Source organism: Castor canadensis, chromosome 9 (assembly GCF_047511655.1).
Source record: "Castor canadensis chromosome 9, mCasCan1.hap1v2, whole genome shotgun sequence".
Lineage (NCBI taxonomy): Eukaryota > Metazoa > Chordata > Mammalia > Rodentia > Castoridae > Castor > Castor canadensis.
Window position 1 is genome coordinate 23547192 of NC_133394.1, and position 17927 is coordinate 23565118.

The following is a 17927-nucleotide window of genomic DNA, read 5'->3' on the forward strand; positions in this document are numbered from 1 at the left end:
ACATTTTTTTTTATAAAACTAAGACTTTTATCTAAGGTTGAATACTATGAAGAATTTTATAAAAGAGTGAACTGTAACTATACAAAAGCACATCAAATAAAAATGAACCACAAACATAAACTATTAATTATTATTATTATAGTTTTTGAGACAAGGCTTTGCTATGTAGCTCAGGTTGGCCTAAACTCTTGGTCCTCCTGCCTCACCCCACTGAGTGCTGGGATTGTAGGCACAAGCCACCATGCTTACAATAAGTACCATTTTTTAATATGAAGAGAAAGCATTCATTTTCCTAATGAAATAAGCATTGTAATAACTGACTCTCTTGGACTGTTAGTCAAAACTAAGTCTAAAAAGTGTCTAGTGCTTTATTTAAATGTGATTTACATATCACAAACCTTTAAGCTAAATGTAAACTTTTGCTTCCCATTTCAGATACTTTTTCATTCATCTTTTGTGTATTTCCCTCAGGCTTCTTTCTCATTTATGACTAGTGAATGACGTATACATTTCAGTCTCTGATATTAATAACTTGACAAAGGATATCTTTTAGTTTGATTGAAAAAAATGAGTCCTAATAAATTTTATAACACTTTGGAAATATTTATGTTCATAATTTCTTAAGACTATAGAGACATTTTGAATGCTGTATTTCTCTTGAGAGTTAAGTTTCTTCATCCATATTAAACATAAATGGTTATTGTAGCCTTCTGTATTGGTTTTCTGGAAATTATTATTGACTTGAAACATAAGCAATTATGGTTAAAAAGAAGTTATCAGGTCATTAAATCAGAAAACGGAGCTATATATGTTTGGATATGAGGTCAAAATAATTCCATACATATCTACTCCACATCTGTATATATCCTTCATAAAAATACCACAAAATTATTTAATTATTATAAGCAGTGGCAGCAGTAGCAGTGATTGGAATATGTATATATTAACTTATTTGGTCTCAGAACAGTTCATTGAGGTAGATAATTTTATTGTACTTACAATACAGATGGGAAGTCACCTATAACAGACAAGATGATGGCTCACAGGTTGTAGTCAACATCTAAAGCAGACATCAGCTTTGTTACCAGCCTCTAAATAACGTGTCAACAACTATGTTACATGACTATTCTGGGAATATTTTTCTTTATCTTTTTCTTTTGCTTATACCCCTCTCTTGCTTTACTCCACAATAGAAAACAGCCTCAACACTGAAATGAACTCTTCTTTATTTGCCTCCATGTGTGCAGTATAAAAAAGAATGAAATCTTATCCAGGAAACAGTTCGTCATCATCAGAAATCATCTTCCAGCTCTGACTTACAGAGGGTAGAGAGGAAAAAAAGCACATATTTGTGACGGCTATGATTTTAACAGAAATTCCTCATTTTCTCTCCCTACCCTTTCCTTTCCAGTTCTTATTTGTCCCTCTGTCTTTTCATTCTCACTTGTATTTATTTCTTCCTGGTTTTCTTATATTCAGCTGCATCTGATTTTGACAAGAATCATGCTGAAGTACTATCCATGGTCTTCTATGACATTTTGGTGTGTATATATGCATCAACATGTGTATGTGTGTATTTTGGTTGTGGTAAAACACGCACAATATAAACGTTACAGTTTTAACCACCTTTAAGTGTGCTTTTCTATGGCACTATGTCAACATTGTTCTGTAGCCATCACCACAGTCAATCTCTAGAACATTTTCATTTACCAAACTGAAGTCTATAGCCATTAAATAATAATTCTCCCTTCCTCCCTCCTCCCAGCCCCTTGCAACCAAATTCTAATTTCCACCTTTATGAATTGAACTACTCTAGGTGCCACATCACGTTAGTAGAATCGTATGGTGTTTGTCTTTTGTGACTACTTTATTCACTTTGCATAATATCTTTAAGATTTATTAATATTGTAACATATCAGAATTTACTCCCTAAAAAGGTTGAATAATGTTCCATTTTCTATGTGTACATATATAAAATATTACATATTGTATGCAAATGTAATGTACGTTATATATTTTTTCCATTCATCTATCAGTGGATGCTTGGGTTGCTTCCACCTTTGGCTATGGGGATACATGATAGTTTCACAATGCATTCAAATTAGAATAATGTGCTAAGGAGACCATTTATCCTTAGTGGCAGTGCTATATCTAAAATCTATTCTCTTTACTAACTTAAAGCACAGACATATCCTCTGGGACTTAATAATTGAACTGTGCAACCAAAGGAAGCTTTATTTGAATGTTAATATTTTTCCTGATAATTGACTTCAACAGAAATACATTTATTAAGAGATATCTTGCCTTTAAACTTTTATTTTCCTTTAAGAACAAACTAATTTTTAATAATTTATAGAAAGTAAGGAGCTAACTACAGATGTCAGGCTTGTTAAAGACTTGAGAATGAAATGAGCAGGTTAGATTTGCAAAAGCAGTAAACACTTATGAAAAGTGCAAGCCTAACTTTTATACATTTAGGGTATGTTTATCCTACTTATTATCATTGAATCAGTGGTGACCTAATTACTGTGTACTTGAGGGGTTTAGTGTACAAGGATTGCAATATTGTCATTTCACAGTTTTGCAACAGCCAAACTTAGTTAAGTATTTCTATGTGATAGTAATTTTATAATTAAGAAAATGGGGTGCTTTGGTGGATGAATTAGTGACAGTATGAATGATGTTTTCCTTATGTAGGATTAATTAATATTTTTACCTCTAAATCCCACCAGAGACTTAGTTTTTCCCTGAGGCATTTATGAATCTTTAATACATTATTACATTAATGCATTATTAATAATTATGATACATTATTAATACATATATATGTTATTGTCATCTGTAATGTGTATTCATCTTTAAGTTCAAAGTAAAGAAAAGTACAACCTTATACTTATCAAGTTGGGGAGGTAGGGATGGGAATTAGGTAAGCTGCAAGAGGTTGTTACGAGATTCACCAGATAAACTCATTTCTTTGAGAGAATAAAATTTCGGAAGCAGTCCTGTCTGTCTGGTTCTGTTTCATTTTTCTCTTGTCTCTGGCTGGATTCTAAATTGGCCTCAATAAGGGGATGACAGGAAATAAATTTCCTTCAAGCTAAAACATAAGATCTCCAACTTCTGAAAGAAAATTTTATACCATTGACTTGGTTTGTGGCAGATATTTTGCTAGTTTACCTTGACTAGTGAATCCTCAGGACTTGGTACTCTCCTTCTATTGTGTCAATTCAAACCACAGGTTATCAATAAGAAACTTTAAACATTTAGCCTGTAAGGAATTGGATGGGAAGGAATTTATTAATCTAAATTCTAAGTACTATTATAACTGAACAGTTCTAATTCTCGGATTGTTGCCCTTTATTTCTTAAAGAAAATATCCTGTGCTCTCATTATTTAAAGTTACCCTTGCTGTTTTAGTTCATGTCCACTCAAATCTAGGCAATAATGGATATGATTAGATGTGATTTTATCAATTAGTGGAAGTTTTCTTAGTTTAGTCTTTTCATTAGCTCCCTGAAAGACTGAGTTTCTAAAATGTCAAATAGAAAACAAGGTTTATTATTTATAATGCCTTCTCTTAAACTCATTAAGTAGTCTTTTAGTTTTTTTAAAGCATAATGGAACCCTTTTCAACCTTCTATGTATTCAACAAACTAGGCTTTTACTTACAACCAAAGATGTCTGCTTTTCCCTAGACTAAACCTTTTACCTAGTGACTTGGAAAATCCAAAGAATCAATACAAGCTTTTTTCAGTACAGGGTGCTGCACAAAAGCAACAAGTTATTACCCTTAAAGAGAGTTCCAAATGCAGTCTGTGGGGTGAAGGTTATGACCCCATGGAAAGCTAAACACTTCAAAGTCACTGCTCTCCATCCACTATAATCTGTCTAGAAAGATACAAATGATTTCCAGGTTTGAGCAAAATACTTGCCGAAATCATTGCCTTTGCCTTTAAACTGCCTGTCACCTACATTTAATAGGTACATTAAACCTACATTTTCAGATAATTTGTTTTTTAAATTATATTTTTTTAACATCCCTTCATGAGCTTATTTCATCAGTAGCATAAACTTAATTATGAGTCACACCAGGGGCTCTTTTTCTGAGTAGTTATCTCAGTTTGTACTGAAACAAAGATTGCTGGACCATGAGCATTCTGCTGATTTGAAGCTTTGCATTCTCATCTATTTTGGTCATGAGATTGTTTTATTATTTAGGATTTAAAAAAAAAGTTTCTGCTGGTGATAGTGCCATTTCATCTTATAGAGAAATAAAGATTTTTTTAAACCCCCAAGTATATAAAGATGGTGGCACTTCTGTTTTTTTCCTGCCCTCCACTCTATCCTTCATAGTCCTTTAGCTACCATTTATGTGATAGACAATCTTGTGTGTTTCTGTTGAAGTTATTTTCAGTGATTAAGATCATTATTGGATTTGCATCAGCAGTCTAGTTAATTGTTCTAAAGACCCCTTGATTATGGTTCTCTTAATTTTAAATCCTCCTTATTTTTATTTCTGGCTTTCCCCAGTTCTTTGTTTTGTATTATTTATGCCTCAAGTATCACCATGCTTTAGCAAAATTGCCAACATGTCTTTTTATCTCTTTATGGGGGCTGGATTTTTAAACATTTCATTCAAAAGAACCTATACAATATCTTTTATGGCACTCAATATGTCTGCTTTCCATGGATGCTTAAATAGATGCCCAGTGAGAATGATTAAATCAAGTTGACTTAATTGCCATTTATTTCTTTTCATGTGTTATTTTCTGGAATTTTTATATGATATAGTTCTGTGACATTATACTTTGCTTTGATCCTGTAAGATCAAATTTGTAGATATCTTTTCAAATCACATTTAGAAATTTTTTCCTTCTTTTTTTATCAAATGTTTATTCTGTCCCAATCTCTTTCCCACTCTTCTAGAACTCTAGCTACATAATCTTAGACAGTTTGAGTTGTACCTCAACTGTTGTTCCTCTGTACCTCAGCGAGGAAGGTTTCTACTGCCCTGTCAAGTTCATTGATATTAATTTCCATAGTGTCCAATACTCTGTTATGCACGTTCAGTTTTTAACTCAAAAACTTTGTGATTCTTGTTCTGTGGAATGTTAACTACTTTCGTCACTGGTTGCTAATTCCAACATCTATGTCCTCTCTCTCTTTTTTCTATTTACTGGAGTTTTGTTTTCCTGCTTCTACCTGTATCTAACTTTGTCCATGTTAAGCACTGTGGAGATTATGATTCAAGTGTCTGGGTTTTGTTGCTTAGAAGCAAAACATAGTACTTGGTCCCAAATTCAAGGAGATGCCTACATTGACTTCTAAAATGACATCTCTACCCAGCTCCCTCATTTCGTGAATCTTCCCCACATATTTTAAACATTTCAATGGCCCTAAATTTGAATCTCTGTTTCCCTTCCCCAGTGGTCTTTCTTTTGGGGGACTGACCACCTCTGTGATGAGTTTGAAGGTTGCTACTAGGCAGAAAACCAAACCAAATGTGAACTCATATCATATTGTCTATCTTGTTTCAAGAATTACATATGGCTGTTGTGTGCTCTACAACATCTGAAAGCTTTATATGATTTTACTAGATTTATAATTTTTACCATAGAAAGGTAATTTGATATCTTACAGAGACAGAATTCTCTGAAGTTCATGTTTTAGCTTATTATTAAAAAAATTATAGAGTAAGCTGGTTTAACTTTTCATATGTTACTAAAGTTTAAGTAGCTTGACATGTTAACATAAGATTTTCTCATCAATTAAAATAATTTATTAAATTTTGTTTAGTCTTTCAATAAAGCTTAATAATTTTATAAATTCAATCTTATACTGCTTTTGTTGAATTTCTTCTAATATATATTCCACTTACTAGATTTTCTATTGCAAATAGCATCTTTTATGAATAGAAATAAATGTAACTGATAGGAATCAAAATTAATTTAAATTAATTTGTTATCAGTTATAAAACATTTTATACTGAACTTCATTACATTGCTGAATTCTTATCATAATTTTCACTAAAACATTTTTATTTACTAACAAATCATTTTCTGCTAATAACAGCTCTTTTCCCCCGTTTTCTTCTTTGCACCATTTTTATTTACTTATGACTTTCTACATCTTATTCAGTTGATTTATTTATTTCTTAGTGAATATGACCCAAAGTAGAAGACCAAGAGCTGAGTCTCTGATCTCATTGCATTTATATTTGTAATGAGGCAACCTTGGATTTTGACTTATAACTAAATATAGTGAAGGTTCTGGTTTAGTTCTGACTTTTATTTCTTTATTTCAATCTTATAGTGTTTCTTTACTTTCCCTGAGTACAGTAGTGAGATAATGTTTTCTTTGTCTTATATGTGAACATTTTAAAAGTAAATATCAATCTTCCAAAGCATCTGATCTACAATATTGGCAGAAGTAGGTCTATAATGCTGACAGGTCTCTGAAAATAATTTTGATGAAAAGAATACGTGCTGACAATTTTTTCTAATGATAATGATTTCTGTCTTAGGAACTGGTGTGCTTATGTACATACCAGGTTATCTCCCACAGTGATACTAGACAATCAAGTCACTTATGTTCCAAGTGGGAGAGGACCTTGTAGCTGGACCAATGGCTGCCCTCAGAGGTATGTAGTGTTTCTTGAAAATGGCCACTGTTTGCACCATGATCATTTATGGCTGGGAGTATATAAAGTTTTCATCTCGGGTACATTTCTGTAGTATGGTGAGGGGAGACACCTTACATTACTTTGGTAAAGGAAAATACAAATATTAGTAATACTTTGTGTCATGTGGGATTTTTTCAGAATCAGGTGCATTTTGAATGTTCAATAAATGTCAATTCTCATGCTAATACAGTCAGTGCTACTTTTATTCTATGACCTGATCAACAATCCTGTTGTTTAAATCCTTACGAAATCTATCCACCATTTTGAACATTTGTTGATTAGGTAAGAAAGAAGTCCAAACATAAGTTGGCTTATATTCTAAAATTTGAGAAACCGTTAATTATAATTATGTGTTATAATTATGTATGGCAAAGCAGCTAAGTGGGGCCTTTCTTTCTTCCTGTGTCTACTTTAAATGCCCATATTATTTTTAAAAATCTGTTTCGTTGTCCTAAGATGTAGTGTTGAACACTTGGTAAATTCTCTGAATTCATGGAATCACAGTAGCTCAACTGGACATGTTCCTGAAGGGTCTGCAATAAAAACTAAAATTGCTGTTCAAGCCAGGGTGGCTAATATTATGCAAATTGTCATACAAATAACTCAGGAAATGAATCTGACACATCAGCAATATGGAACAATACACAGTAAGAACACACAAAATCAAGGTGCTTCTTAGTCCCCTGAGGAATAGCTAAAGTTCATGGTCCAGAGAACTAAGTACCTCTCAGAGATTTGGGAGAGCCAAGCTCTAGTTCTGCTTTCAGAATTTACTCCCTTTGTGACAATTTCCCTGTCACCACAAGACAAAAAGAATGCATTATTAATTCTTTAGTTAATAATGAAAATATTACAAAAGTAACCCCTATCATATTTCTCTTTCAGTTCAAGGTGAGCTCTTCTTATTTTCTCATTAAACACACAGGAATTCTTTATCTGTATTCTCATCTTTTTTCTTTTTTATACTTTTGTATGGGTCTCTCCATTCATTCACTATTTCAGTACTTACATAATTTTGTCACTTTTTCTTGTATTATGTCTGAGATACTGAGTTTTACAAAGAGAGAACATTAACCCCCAACTAAGTGCTGGAGCTTACTGGCACAAATTCTAAAATCCTTCCTTATTTCCTATTTAACATTAGCAACTGAACTGAACATGATATTTCACTGGACATAGTGATTTACTAAATATAATTTATTGAAATAAGAATAGGTAAATTGTTTTGCATGCTTTTAAAAATGGGAAGAATCATATAGCTCATTTTACAGTTGAGGAAATCTGGGTCTCGTAAAACCCAGTCCTTATAATGAATTTCTTTTGTATATTCTGGGGTGACTCATGGATTGGTTATATGTGACAATTCTAGAGCTGTGAGACTAGCCCACACAACATGAGGTAAAATTCCAGGTGTATCACTTTTGGATATGGGACTCTGAGTAAGTTATTTCATCTCTGTGTTCTCCAGGTTCCTTATCACAAATCAAGGTAAAAATATCTTTATCAAAGAAGTCACATGAAGATTAAACAAGATAATACGTACCAGTGCCATAGACCTTTTTGATATATGTCATATACATGTTGAAGTCATATGGATGGCAATAGTATGGTCACAATGCATGTACGACATACAAATGCCTGTAATTTACCACCACTCACTGATTAACTTGGGTATTATGTTCAATATTACAATTTACTCAGTTCTCTTTCATGATTTTATCTCAGAAATAGTATTTTCTCACATTTTATTCTCTCTCTTCTCTCTTTGAAATACTGTATGAAAAAAATGGTACATAGTATAATTTTAAAACTTGGAAGATGAGGTTGAAATGACAGTGGTTACCCTAATTCTAATTAGATCACTAATATTTATTTCAAGTTGTTTGACATTTGCCTGGAGGAAATGCAGATCTTTTAAATTATAACTCGGAGGTAAAAGGAATTGAAGTAGAATAAATTTTCCCACTATAACTTAAAAATTGGAGTTAAAATAAGTTCTAGCATGGGTTTACTTAAAAATTATGAAGGGAAAAGTTATAATAGATTCTTAAAATGGAGTAATAGGTATCAATTTAAAATAATAAATAGTATTATCACAAATGCTTTTTGTAGAATATTCAGAGAAATGTAGGTTTGGTAGTTTTGAATATAATATTTATAGTAAAAGATTACGATTATAATAATACCAGTTAACACTTAATAAATACTTCATATATTTCAAGCATTACTCCAAATACTTTACATTTTTAATGCTAACTGATAACGTGAGGCAAAAAAATCTGTATTCTCCCAATTGTTCTCTTTTCTAGATCACAGAAGGTATCCAATCCTGTCTATAGGATGCAACATAAAATTGTTACCTCATTGGAATGGAGGTGCTGTCCTGGATACAGTGGACCAAAATGTCAGCTGAAAGGTATGCTGCAATATTAAACTGAAAATAACAATTAGAAGCATAAAATTCTGAAGGATAAGCAACTGATTCCACTTCAGAGAAGACTTGAGTTTTTCCTTTTGAACCCAGACAAACTATTAAGACTGCTATTTTTAAAGTTTCCTAACTTATAGCTCTTATAACACTCTAAAATCACATACACAGTAAAATCCTTTAACTTCTCCCCCCAATTTTATGTTGATTATACATGATGAGTAGGTGAGATCTTACTATCTTGTTTGTTCTTAATGAAATGCCACAAAGACATGCCTTATTAAAATACCAGGAATGCTAATTTTATATTTTAAGCAATTTATTGTTAGAAGTCATCCTATGTAAAAATAAGAGTATCATCTAGCTTTGTTCCAGTCCAATTATCTGAAATGATTTGTATATGACTGAAATTCTGTGTTAAGAATATACCAAGTAAGCCATGAATAAGTCTTTTTTTTTTTTTAAATCCTAATGGAGACAATTTTTTCAAATGAAATTTTAAGGATTTTCTGGTGGTAAGGCTGATCAAAGACATGGAACCCCACTGCGGCCTAACATCCATGTGACAATTATTTCGCTTTTGACTTTAAACAGGCTTCCTTTGAAAAGTAAGATAGGGCATCAGCATAGATATTTTAAATGAATGAACACTACAAGAAAGGCCGTTAGTAGTCATGGGGAATTTAATCAACAGTGTAAGAGACTCTGATTAAAAATTAATGTAAGTGTGGAGAAATCCTTATGCTTCACATTAGGAAAAAGCAAATCATAATACAAAGGTGCTAGGAATTCTGCAATTTGGTTAGGGATATTATACATGGTTTTGCTTGCCCAGGCAATAAGAATCTGCAGGCAGATTTCTATGCGATGATATTTGTTCTGGGTCTGACTTGAATTTCAGAGATGATATAAATATTTCAATGCATTTTTCAGACTATAGCATGGATATGTACTAATTTTGTGATCAGACAAAATAAACTTTTAAAGAAAATATGATCTATACCAAAAATATTTGGAAATAAGGAAATATCCCATATCCTAAAAAAAAATCCAAATATGACCTTGCTTTCAAAAGATTTCTGATTTCCACAAGATGCACAAATATATTAACAATGTTAAAACATATTTGTTTCTCATCCATATTTTACAAATTATTAAAAATTCTGGACAGTATTTAGAATTATATTTCTAAGCTCTGTATTTCTCTTATTATATGAAGGGTGTTTAAAAATATTAATTCCATTACTACTTCTTGAAGTCAATTATTTGTTTGACTTTTAGAAATTTAGGCTGTCATTACACTCCTTTTTGTACAGAGCAGCTGAATGTTAACATGTAATCGGGAACAAATATCTGTCATAGAATGTTCCGACCTTCTGCTGAAGAGGACTGCAATTGTTCCGTGCTTTAGCCTTTTATATGTGTTAACTGATTCTTATTCACTGTTGTGGAGTACATACATGTAGATGAAAAAAAGCCATAGAACTCCATCATCACAAATATACACACAAGAAACAAAGATGAGCTGATAGGTTTGAACATCTAGTATGTGAAGTATTATCAAGTATTTATATCGAATTTTCTATTACTAATGACACTTTGTATTCTAATTGGAAGCAACCTTTAATACTAGATTCACAAATTGTTGTCTTAATTCACATTGACAAAAATGTCCCAGAATAGCTCTGATGGTGACCTCCTGTCAAAGGTATACAATTAGAGTTACTCAAAATTCAGGTATCTACTTATTAAGCGGTTATGGAAAGATCTCTTGCATTGAAACCTATGATGGCAGTAATGCTGTGATGGCCAGTATGTCCTGCTGTGTCACCTTGTCATGCAATCAATTCTAATACAGCTTTGATTCCACAAGAATGTCCGGTTGCTACACACAATACTCTGACCATTCATCTCTTACTTTTATTGTAGTCCATAAAGACTGCTGAATTTTTTATTAGTGCAATTGAAGCACTGGTAGTGCCAAGAACTTTTATGTTCCTTTGTCTCTGGACCATGCTTCATTATCTCTATCTTGTTTCTTTTTCTTATTTGCTCATTTTCTTTTCTAATACCAAATACAGGCTGCCTGCCCCTTCTCCCCCACACACCTTCTATCACACTTTAAATGTGCCACCTGTTCTTTACTTATACATTAGAGATAATCGTCCCCTGTAAGAAAAAGAAAAAAAAAACAGTGCTTGACAACGTTGCTCGGGCCACCTCCTATGACAGGCTTCTGCCTCACATTTGGTAAGAATAATCAGGTCAGCTGATCCATTCTTTAAACCTCTCCTAAGCCCTCAAGGGTTTGAAATAAACTGGCTATGTAGCTACCACGACAATTATTTCAGGGCTAGTCCCTCAAAGTGTCAGGAGATTGTTTTATTCATAGAAAATTGTAAAGTACTACACATACTTCACAAACCCCTGCTCCCCCAACAAATTTCTTCCCCTTAAATTTAATTTCACACTATAAAAATAACAATTTCTTTTTAATTTAGGTTGCAATAGGCTAATCTTTTAAATATACAGGAAACACCAACAAGTCATGAATAAAGTGGAATTGCTTCTCTTCTTTCCCTCAATATGCCACATCTTTCTTTTTCCTTCTCTTCATGCAGGTCAATCCTCAGTGTTATGAAGGAATTTGTTCATCAAAATTCATGTCACTTCTTTCAGGTGTCTTATTCCAGAATAGACCCACCGCACATGCCCATCAACTACAGCTCAGATGATAACAATGATAATAATAATAATAAAATAGGTAATTATTGTGGTAGATAACCTTACCAAGACATTAGTTATACTATCTAAAGAAAACCAATTTTTTTTTAACAATCTAAATGAATAGAACTTGGTTGGGAAAAAAAGGAGCATGAAGTACATCAAAGTAATAGTTTTAATATATTTTACATTTGTTATATCTTTCTGGGGATTACAGAGCTTTGCCTTCAGAAAGAGACCTAATTTTGTGATATGGTATTCAACACCATATCATGGTAACATGCCACTCTAAACCTGTTTTATAAAATTTGCAATTTTGTGCCTTTCCAGTAGATGTCTCTAAAATATTCCTAAATGGAACAAGGAAATTATGGCTTGCTCTAATGTCACAATTGAAAGGAATTTAAGTTCAAATCATGTTAAACTGGAGAGAATGATGATGGAAACTTTTTGCGATTCTGTTAAAAATACAGTCTGCTTTATACAAATTTTCTACGGAGGAAAAGGTATTTTATAAAATTATGTTTTACTGAAAAAATGTGAGTATACACAGATTTTGAAATAAACTGACCCCTTCTGTATGTTGTAAATATATGACAAATATTCTGTTTTATAAATGCCAAGAAGAAATTCAACAAATTATGAAATTATGACTGAAATTAACATTTTAACTATGGGACTTTTGCAGTAAGATTATTTTATGATACATTCCAAAAATATTAGTTGAAAATTACAGTGTTTAAAAGAGAAAAAAACCTATATTATTTTTTAATTTTACCAATCCAGTTCTTCCCAGTGGTATTCAATGTTTTCTGTTTTTCCATAGTCATCTTGCTCAATGAAATTATGATACATTTAGTTAAGGCACACTATTCCTTAAATCTTTGTTGCGCCAAGCTGTCACTTCAATTTAATTAGTAAATTTTTGTGTATATATACTGAACATTCATCATGCAAGTATTTACTTGATATTATAGGAAAATCTGGAAATCTGTTTTGTCAAGCCACATAGGAGGGCTTTCTGGCTCTAAGGGGGAGAGAGTCAGCATCCTCATTACTGAGTTGCCGTTAATGACTTCCTCCATATGGCTTAAAGGCCTGGAAGGAAAAAAAGGCTTGCAAATAAAACCTGTCTAATTAAAGAACAACAAAAAAGAAAAGCACTTAATAAGGAAGTTGTTGCTCTCACCATTGACACTTGCTGACCTTGTCTCTCTAGTTCTTGATCCACCAAGGTCAGAGTGTCCATAGTAGAGAAAGAAAATGAAACAAAGAATAGTTATGTTGGAAGATAAGACAAAGTGAGTCCAATTTAAAAAATAAATTTCATTTATCAAAAATCTAAAGTGCACAAAGATCTTTCAAAGTCCACTGAGTTAAACAAATCCTCTTTCTGCCTCTATCACTTAGAAAGCACCAAGAAAAAAGAGACCTACAAATCTGCACTGTACAGAACAAAGTAGGGGTCTGTATTTGACTGAAAGAGAAGATAGATTGCTTGGAAAACGTAGACTCTGTGGCAGTCCTTGTGATAGAGCATACTCTGAGAAGGAAGAAAGATTGATAAATGAAAAAGTAAAAGAACATCGATCCAGCAGGCTCTTTATCACAAGAGAGTAAATGACTCCACTGTCAGAGGTCCTATCAGCGCTTCTCAGCCCCTGGTTAAGTCCCAAGCAATAAATTGGGATGAATGCAAGTATTGAACTTCAGTTGACAAACCGAGCTAAGAAAAGATAACATGAACTACTGAATTTGTAAAACAAGCATTTCAAGTTTTTAACAGCCTTAGCAGGGAGTGACCCCATCCTATGAATTTCAGAGCAAAGAGGTTCATGTGACAACTGGATCCTAAGGATCTTTGCATGATGCTTAGTTAATAATTATTTCTTTTATTTGGAGTAATATATTGCTCACCTAGTTATACACAAAAAAACCCTCAACTACATTAGATTTTTTTCTATCGTTTAATGCTTCACAGCATTTTCCAATATTTTCTTTCAAATCAATCTTTTTAAAACTTCACAAAAATATTTAAAAATTTTATTTTTTTCTCACTATATATCATTTTGTATATAATCATATATACAAAATTATATATATATGTATATATATATATATATAGTGAGAGAGAGAGAGAGAGAAGAATTATTGGTCAGAATAGAATATGGAAGGAAACTAATACTTTCACTTGATACCTTTGCGTGTTGTTTTTTATCCCTTTCAATTTTCTTTCTGACAACTTTATTTACACCTGCTACCCACTTGTCATTGCAAAGTTTTTTCTTAAACTTTCAGTTCCTAGCCTGAAGCTACAGACTTTCTCTAACATCTCACTCTTTATTCCCTTGGTGTTGTTTGGATGGCATGAGTGATATTTAGCTGAATTCTTCTGACCCTAAGGTCAATAGAAAATTAGACTTTGATGCTCTTCATCTGCCTCTTTTTTTTCCTCCTGACACTTTACCTCTTAGTTGAAATTCCTCTTACTTCCTGAATACTTAGGGTCTTGCCTGAACTGAATAGCACAGAGAGAATTATAACTTCATGAAATTCTCACATTCAAATCTCAACTAGGACCTGAAAAGACTTAAAATACACCCCCACCTCCTGGAGTGTGTGTGCATGTGTATGTGTGTGTGTGTGTGTGTGTGTGTGTGTGTGTGTGTGCGATAGAGAGAGAGAGAAAAAAAGAGAGACAGAGACAGAGAGACCTAGCTTCCCCAGTTCTAGAAAGATGCTTAGTGAGACATGATGTTATAACCTCCATATTAAATATACAATATGCAGTGTTTTGCAAAGAGTGAAATGAAGACTTGATTTCATTAGAATGTAGTAACAAAATTTAAAATAAAGTTTTACTGTTAATACCAAAGCTAGAGCAAAGTATTTTGAGTTCCTTAAAATAATACTCATGGGGAGGAGCAGGGGCCATGTCAAATATTATCCACGGATTGAATAATATCCATTAATATTCAAAGCAAAGAGTAGAATTCATTATTTTAAAATCAGTACATATATTATTTATTATAAATATAATATTTGAAAAGCTATATATAAGGTAATAAAACCATAATTCAAGTCACACATAATCTAATAATTTCTAAAGAATGTGTTGACTTCTACAAATGGTTGGCATGCTTTCTCATTTGACCTGGCTGATATCAGCTAAATCATTTTCCTTTTGGAGAAATGATTTACATAAAGAAGTACTTTCACTTCCTTTGAAGACTTCCCTATCAGATTTAGAGTCATTGGGTGATGTGAGGTCTTCATAAATTGGTAATTTCTATTAATGTCAATGATATTGTAATCTTGCTGAATTATCTATTAGGATCTATTGAAGTAAAACTGATTGCATTCTAATTTTCTCCAGCCTATAAAAGCTGTGATTTTTAAATGTTCAATATCTTTCTTGTTACCTAGCTCATGAAAATTTTCATATGAAGGTCCTCTTTAATTGATAGAGCTCTATACACATTCTGTGACCAAATTTAGGGCACAGTAAATCAAGAAACATTTATTATAGTTTCTAGTTTGTTATATAAATTTAACTTCATATAAATTATTAGAAAATTCTATTTATTTTCTCATGCTGTTATTCATGGTTTCAAATATATAAAAACATTTCAAATATGTATATTTGTCTTAAATAGAATATTGTTTCAAATATGGATATATTTATAGCATTATGACATTTTAGCAAGAGGAGCTTAACAGGAGTACAATGTACAAAATGGCTTTTTTAGCCATAGTATCACAGGTTACCTTTGAAGACCAAACACTTTTTTCCAGTGTTTATTGTTTATTTAATTTTTTTCTTTATTGTTGCGTTAGGTAGGAGCTACATTGTGGCATTTGCAAAAGTTCTTAAAAATGTATCAAATATATCATACTTGGGTTCACCCACTCCACTGCTCTCCTTGATTCCTGGAATAGTTTCAATAGCTATCAATTTCCCATTTACATATAATTGTGCACATTTTTTGAAGGGTTTTGTTTGTTTAATACATCTGAAAAGAATGCATATACAAAGACTTGAGACATAAGAAAGCATTGTTCAACACTAATGAATCTACAAGAAGTAGGATTTGGGGAAGGTAGAAGATTACCTAAACATTTTTAGAAACTGGAAACTGAAACCAAAACAGTCTGATAAAATCCCTACTAACACTTACAAAGAGTCTTAGTAAGATTCTTGCAAAGATTTTTATTAAACTAGAGTTTCAGCAGGTTGCTCAAGGGTTCCTCAAATGCAAGACAGATAAAAAGGGATTTCCCTACCTGGTCCCCATGTTGATGCTGCCCTCTCCCAACCCCCCAGCTTCTCAATGAAGCAGGCCTGCATCCTCATCATCAGAAAGGATGCCACTCATCCTGTAGTCATCTGTCTTCTAGCACCACCCCTCAGTTTCTCTATGTGCCAGGTCTTCATCTGGGTTCTAGGAATATCACACTACTGAGTTGCAAATCTATGCTAAGCATATAAGACAATGACTAACAGAGGAAAAAAAAATTAAGTCTGTATGAACACAATCCATTTGGTGTACTTCAAAAGATACAATACTTTTTTTCATTTATCAGTGAAGTTAGAAATTACTTTAAAAAAAAATCAGCAAAATGGCAAACAAATTTCCTTGAAAGTCACAGTCACATATTGAGTGTGTCCTAGAAAAGAGGGGCAAAACAGCTTCCACCCACTTTTATGAGTATCATCAAATACTGGGTCTACTCAAGGGTGGAAAGGAAAGGCAACTTTCAAAAAGGAATACGTTATTAAATGAGGCATTTACTATACGCCTTCCTAAGAGCACCAGGTGGGGAACATTTTCTAAACTAGATCTATGAAGTGGAATGTGGAACTAATCCATCCTCCTTCCCCTTAAGGGATGTCCACTGGTTAATGAATTAAAAAAACAAGACTAAAAAACAAACCCCACACACTCTCCCCCCCCCCAAGAAAGGGAAGAAAAAGAAAAGAAAAAACAAAAAACAAAACAGAAAAAATCTAAGATGTCCCAGATTACTGTCTAAAATGGAACCAGGGAGCAGCTTCAACAATTCAAATTAGTCTGTTACAGAGTCATCACAAGCATGCCTCGCTTTTAAACAAAAAGAAAAAAATATTTTGAAACAAAACAAAAAACTAGTACTGATCATTTTTCTGACAATACACAATTATTAACTAGCACTGGGAGGGCAACGGGGGGCCATACCTATGGACCTTGTCTCACACAGTGCATGTGGGTAGATGCAGGGCATTTGTCATTATTGCAGAAACGAATTTTAATTTTTTTAATCTTTAGTTTGATTTAAACATTGCTTTTAGTATGATGCCGACACCAGCTGTGCAGAAAGGGCTCTGAAGAGATGTTCATAGCAGCACACACCTGCGGCTCGTCTTCGGTTCTGGAGGTTCCAGGGCAGCCAATATTGCCTCATCAAACACATTCTTTAGGCCTTTCTGTGTGAGCGCAGAACATTCCACACACTTGACAGCCTTCAGATCACGTGCCAGCTTTCCAGCAGTCTCTGGAGAGATAGGCTTCTGTTTGTTCTTGGCAAGCTTCTCAATTGTGGAGGGGTCATCTCTGAGATCAGTTTGGGTTCCAACAAGCCAGAAAGGAGTCTTTGGACAGTGGTGAGTTATCTCAGGCACCCACTTTTCTTTCACATTTTCAAATGAAGACAGAGAGACCACTGAAAAACAGACTAGAAATACATCTGTTTGTGGGTAACTCAGTGGTGGTAATCTGTTATAACCCTCTTGCCCTGCAGTATCAAAAAGCCCAAGGGTATACGGCTCTCCACCAATCAGAACTGTGACTGCATAGTTGTCAAAAACAGTCAGTACATATTAAGATGGAAATTTGTTTGTTGTGTAGGAAATCAGGAGACATGTTTTACCAGCAGCACCGTCGCCCACAATGACGCACTTAATTGTCTGCATTTCAGAAACAGTTTTGTATCCACTTTAAATATTTCAAATTTGGTGTTGACCTCAGCTTCTCCGCCGGGGCGTTGGCAGCACTGTGCAGGGTCTCCTCGCCTCCCGGACAGGGGTAGCGCCTCTATTTGTACACATTTTTTGAC

General features: G+C 33.3%; 1 protein-coding gene and 1 pseudogene across 1 annotated transcript in view; one reads left to right on the plus strand and one right to left on the minus strand.

Annotated features, from left to right (window-relative positions):
- Positions 1 to 17927, plus strand: part of Mmrn1 (multimerin 1) — a 61071-nt gene that overhangs the window by 13496 nt on the left and 29648 nt on the right. The window contains exons 3-4 of the mRNA XM_020186740.2: positions 6524 to 6640; positions 8992 to 9098. Of these exons, the coding sequence (XP_020042329.2) occupies positions 6524 to 6640; positions 8992 to 9098 (224 nt within the window). The remainder of the gene's footprint in view (positions 1 to 6523; positions 6641 to 8991; positions 9099 to 17927) is intronic.
- On the minus strand, positions 17053 to 17891 carry LOC109701273 (cell division control protein 42 homolog pseudogene; annotated as a pseudogene).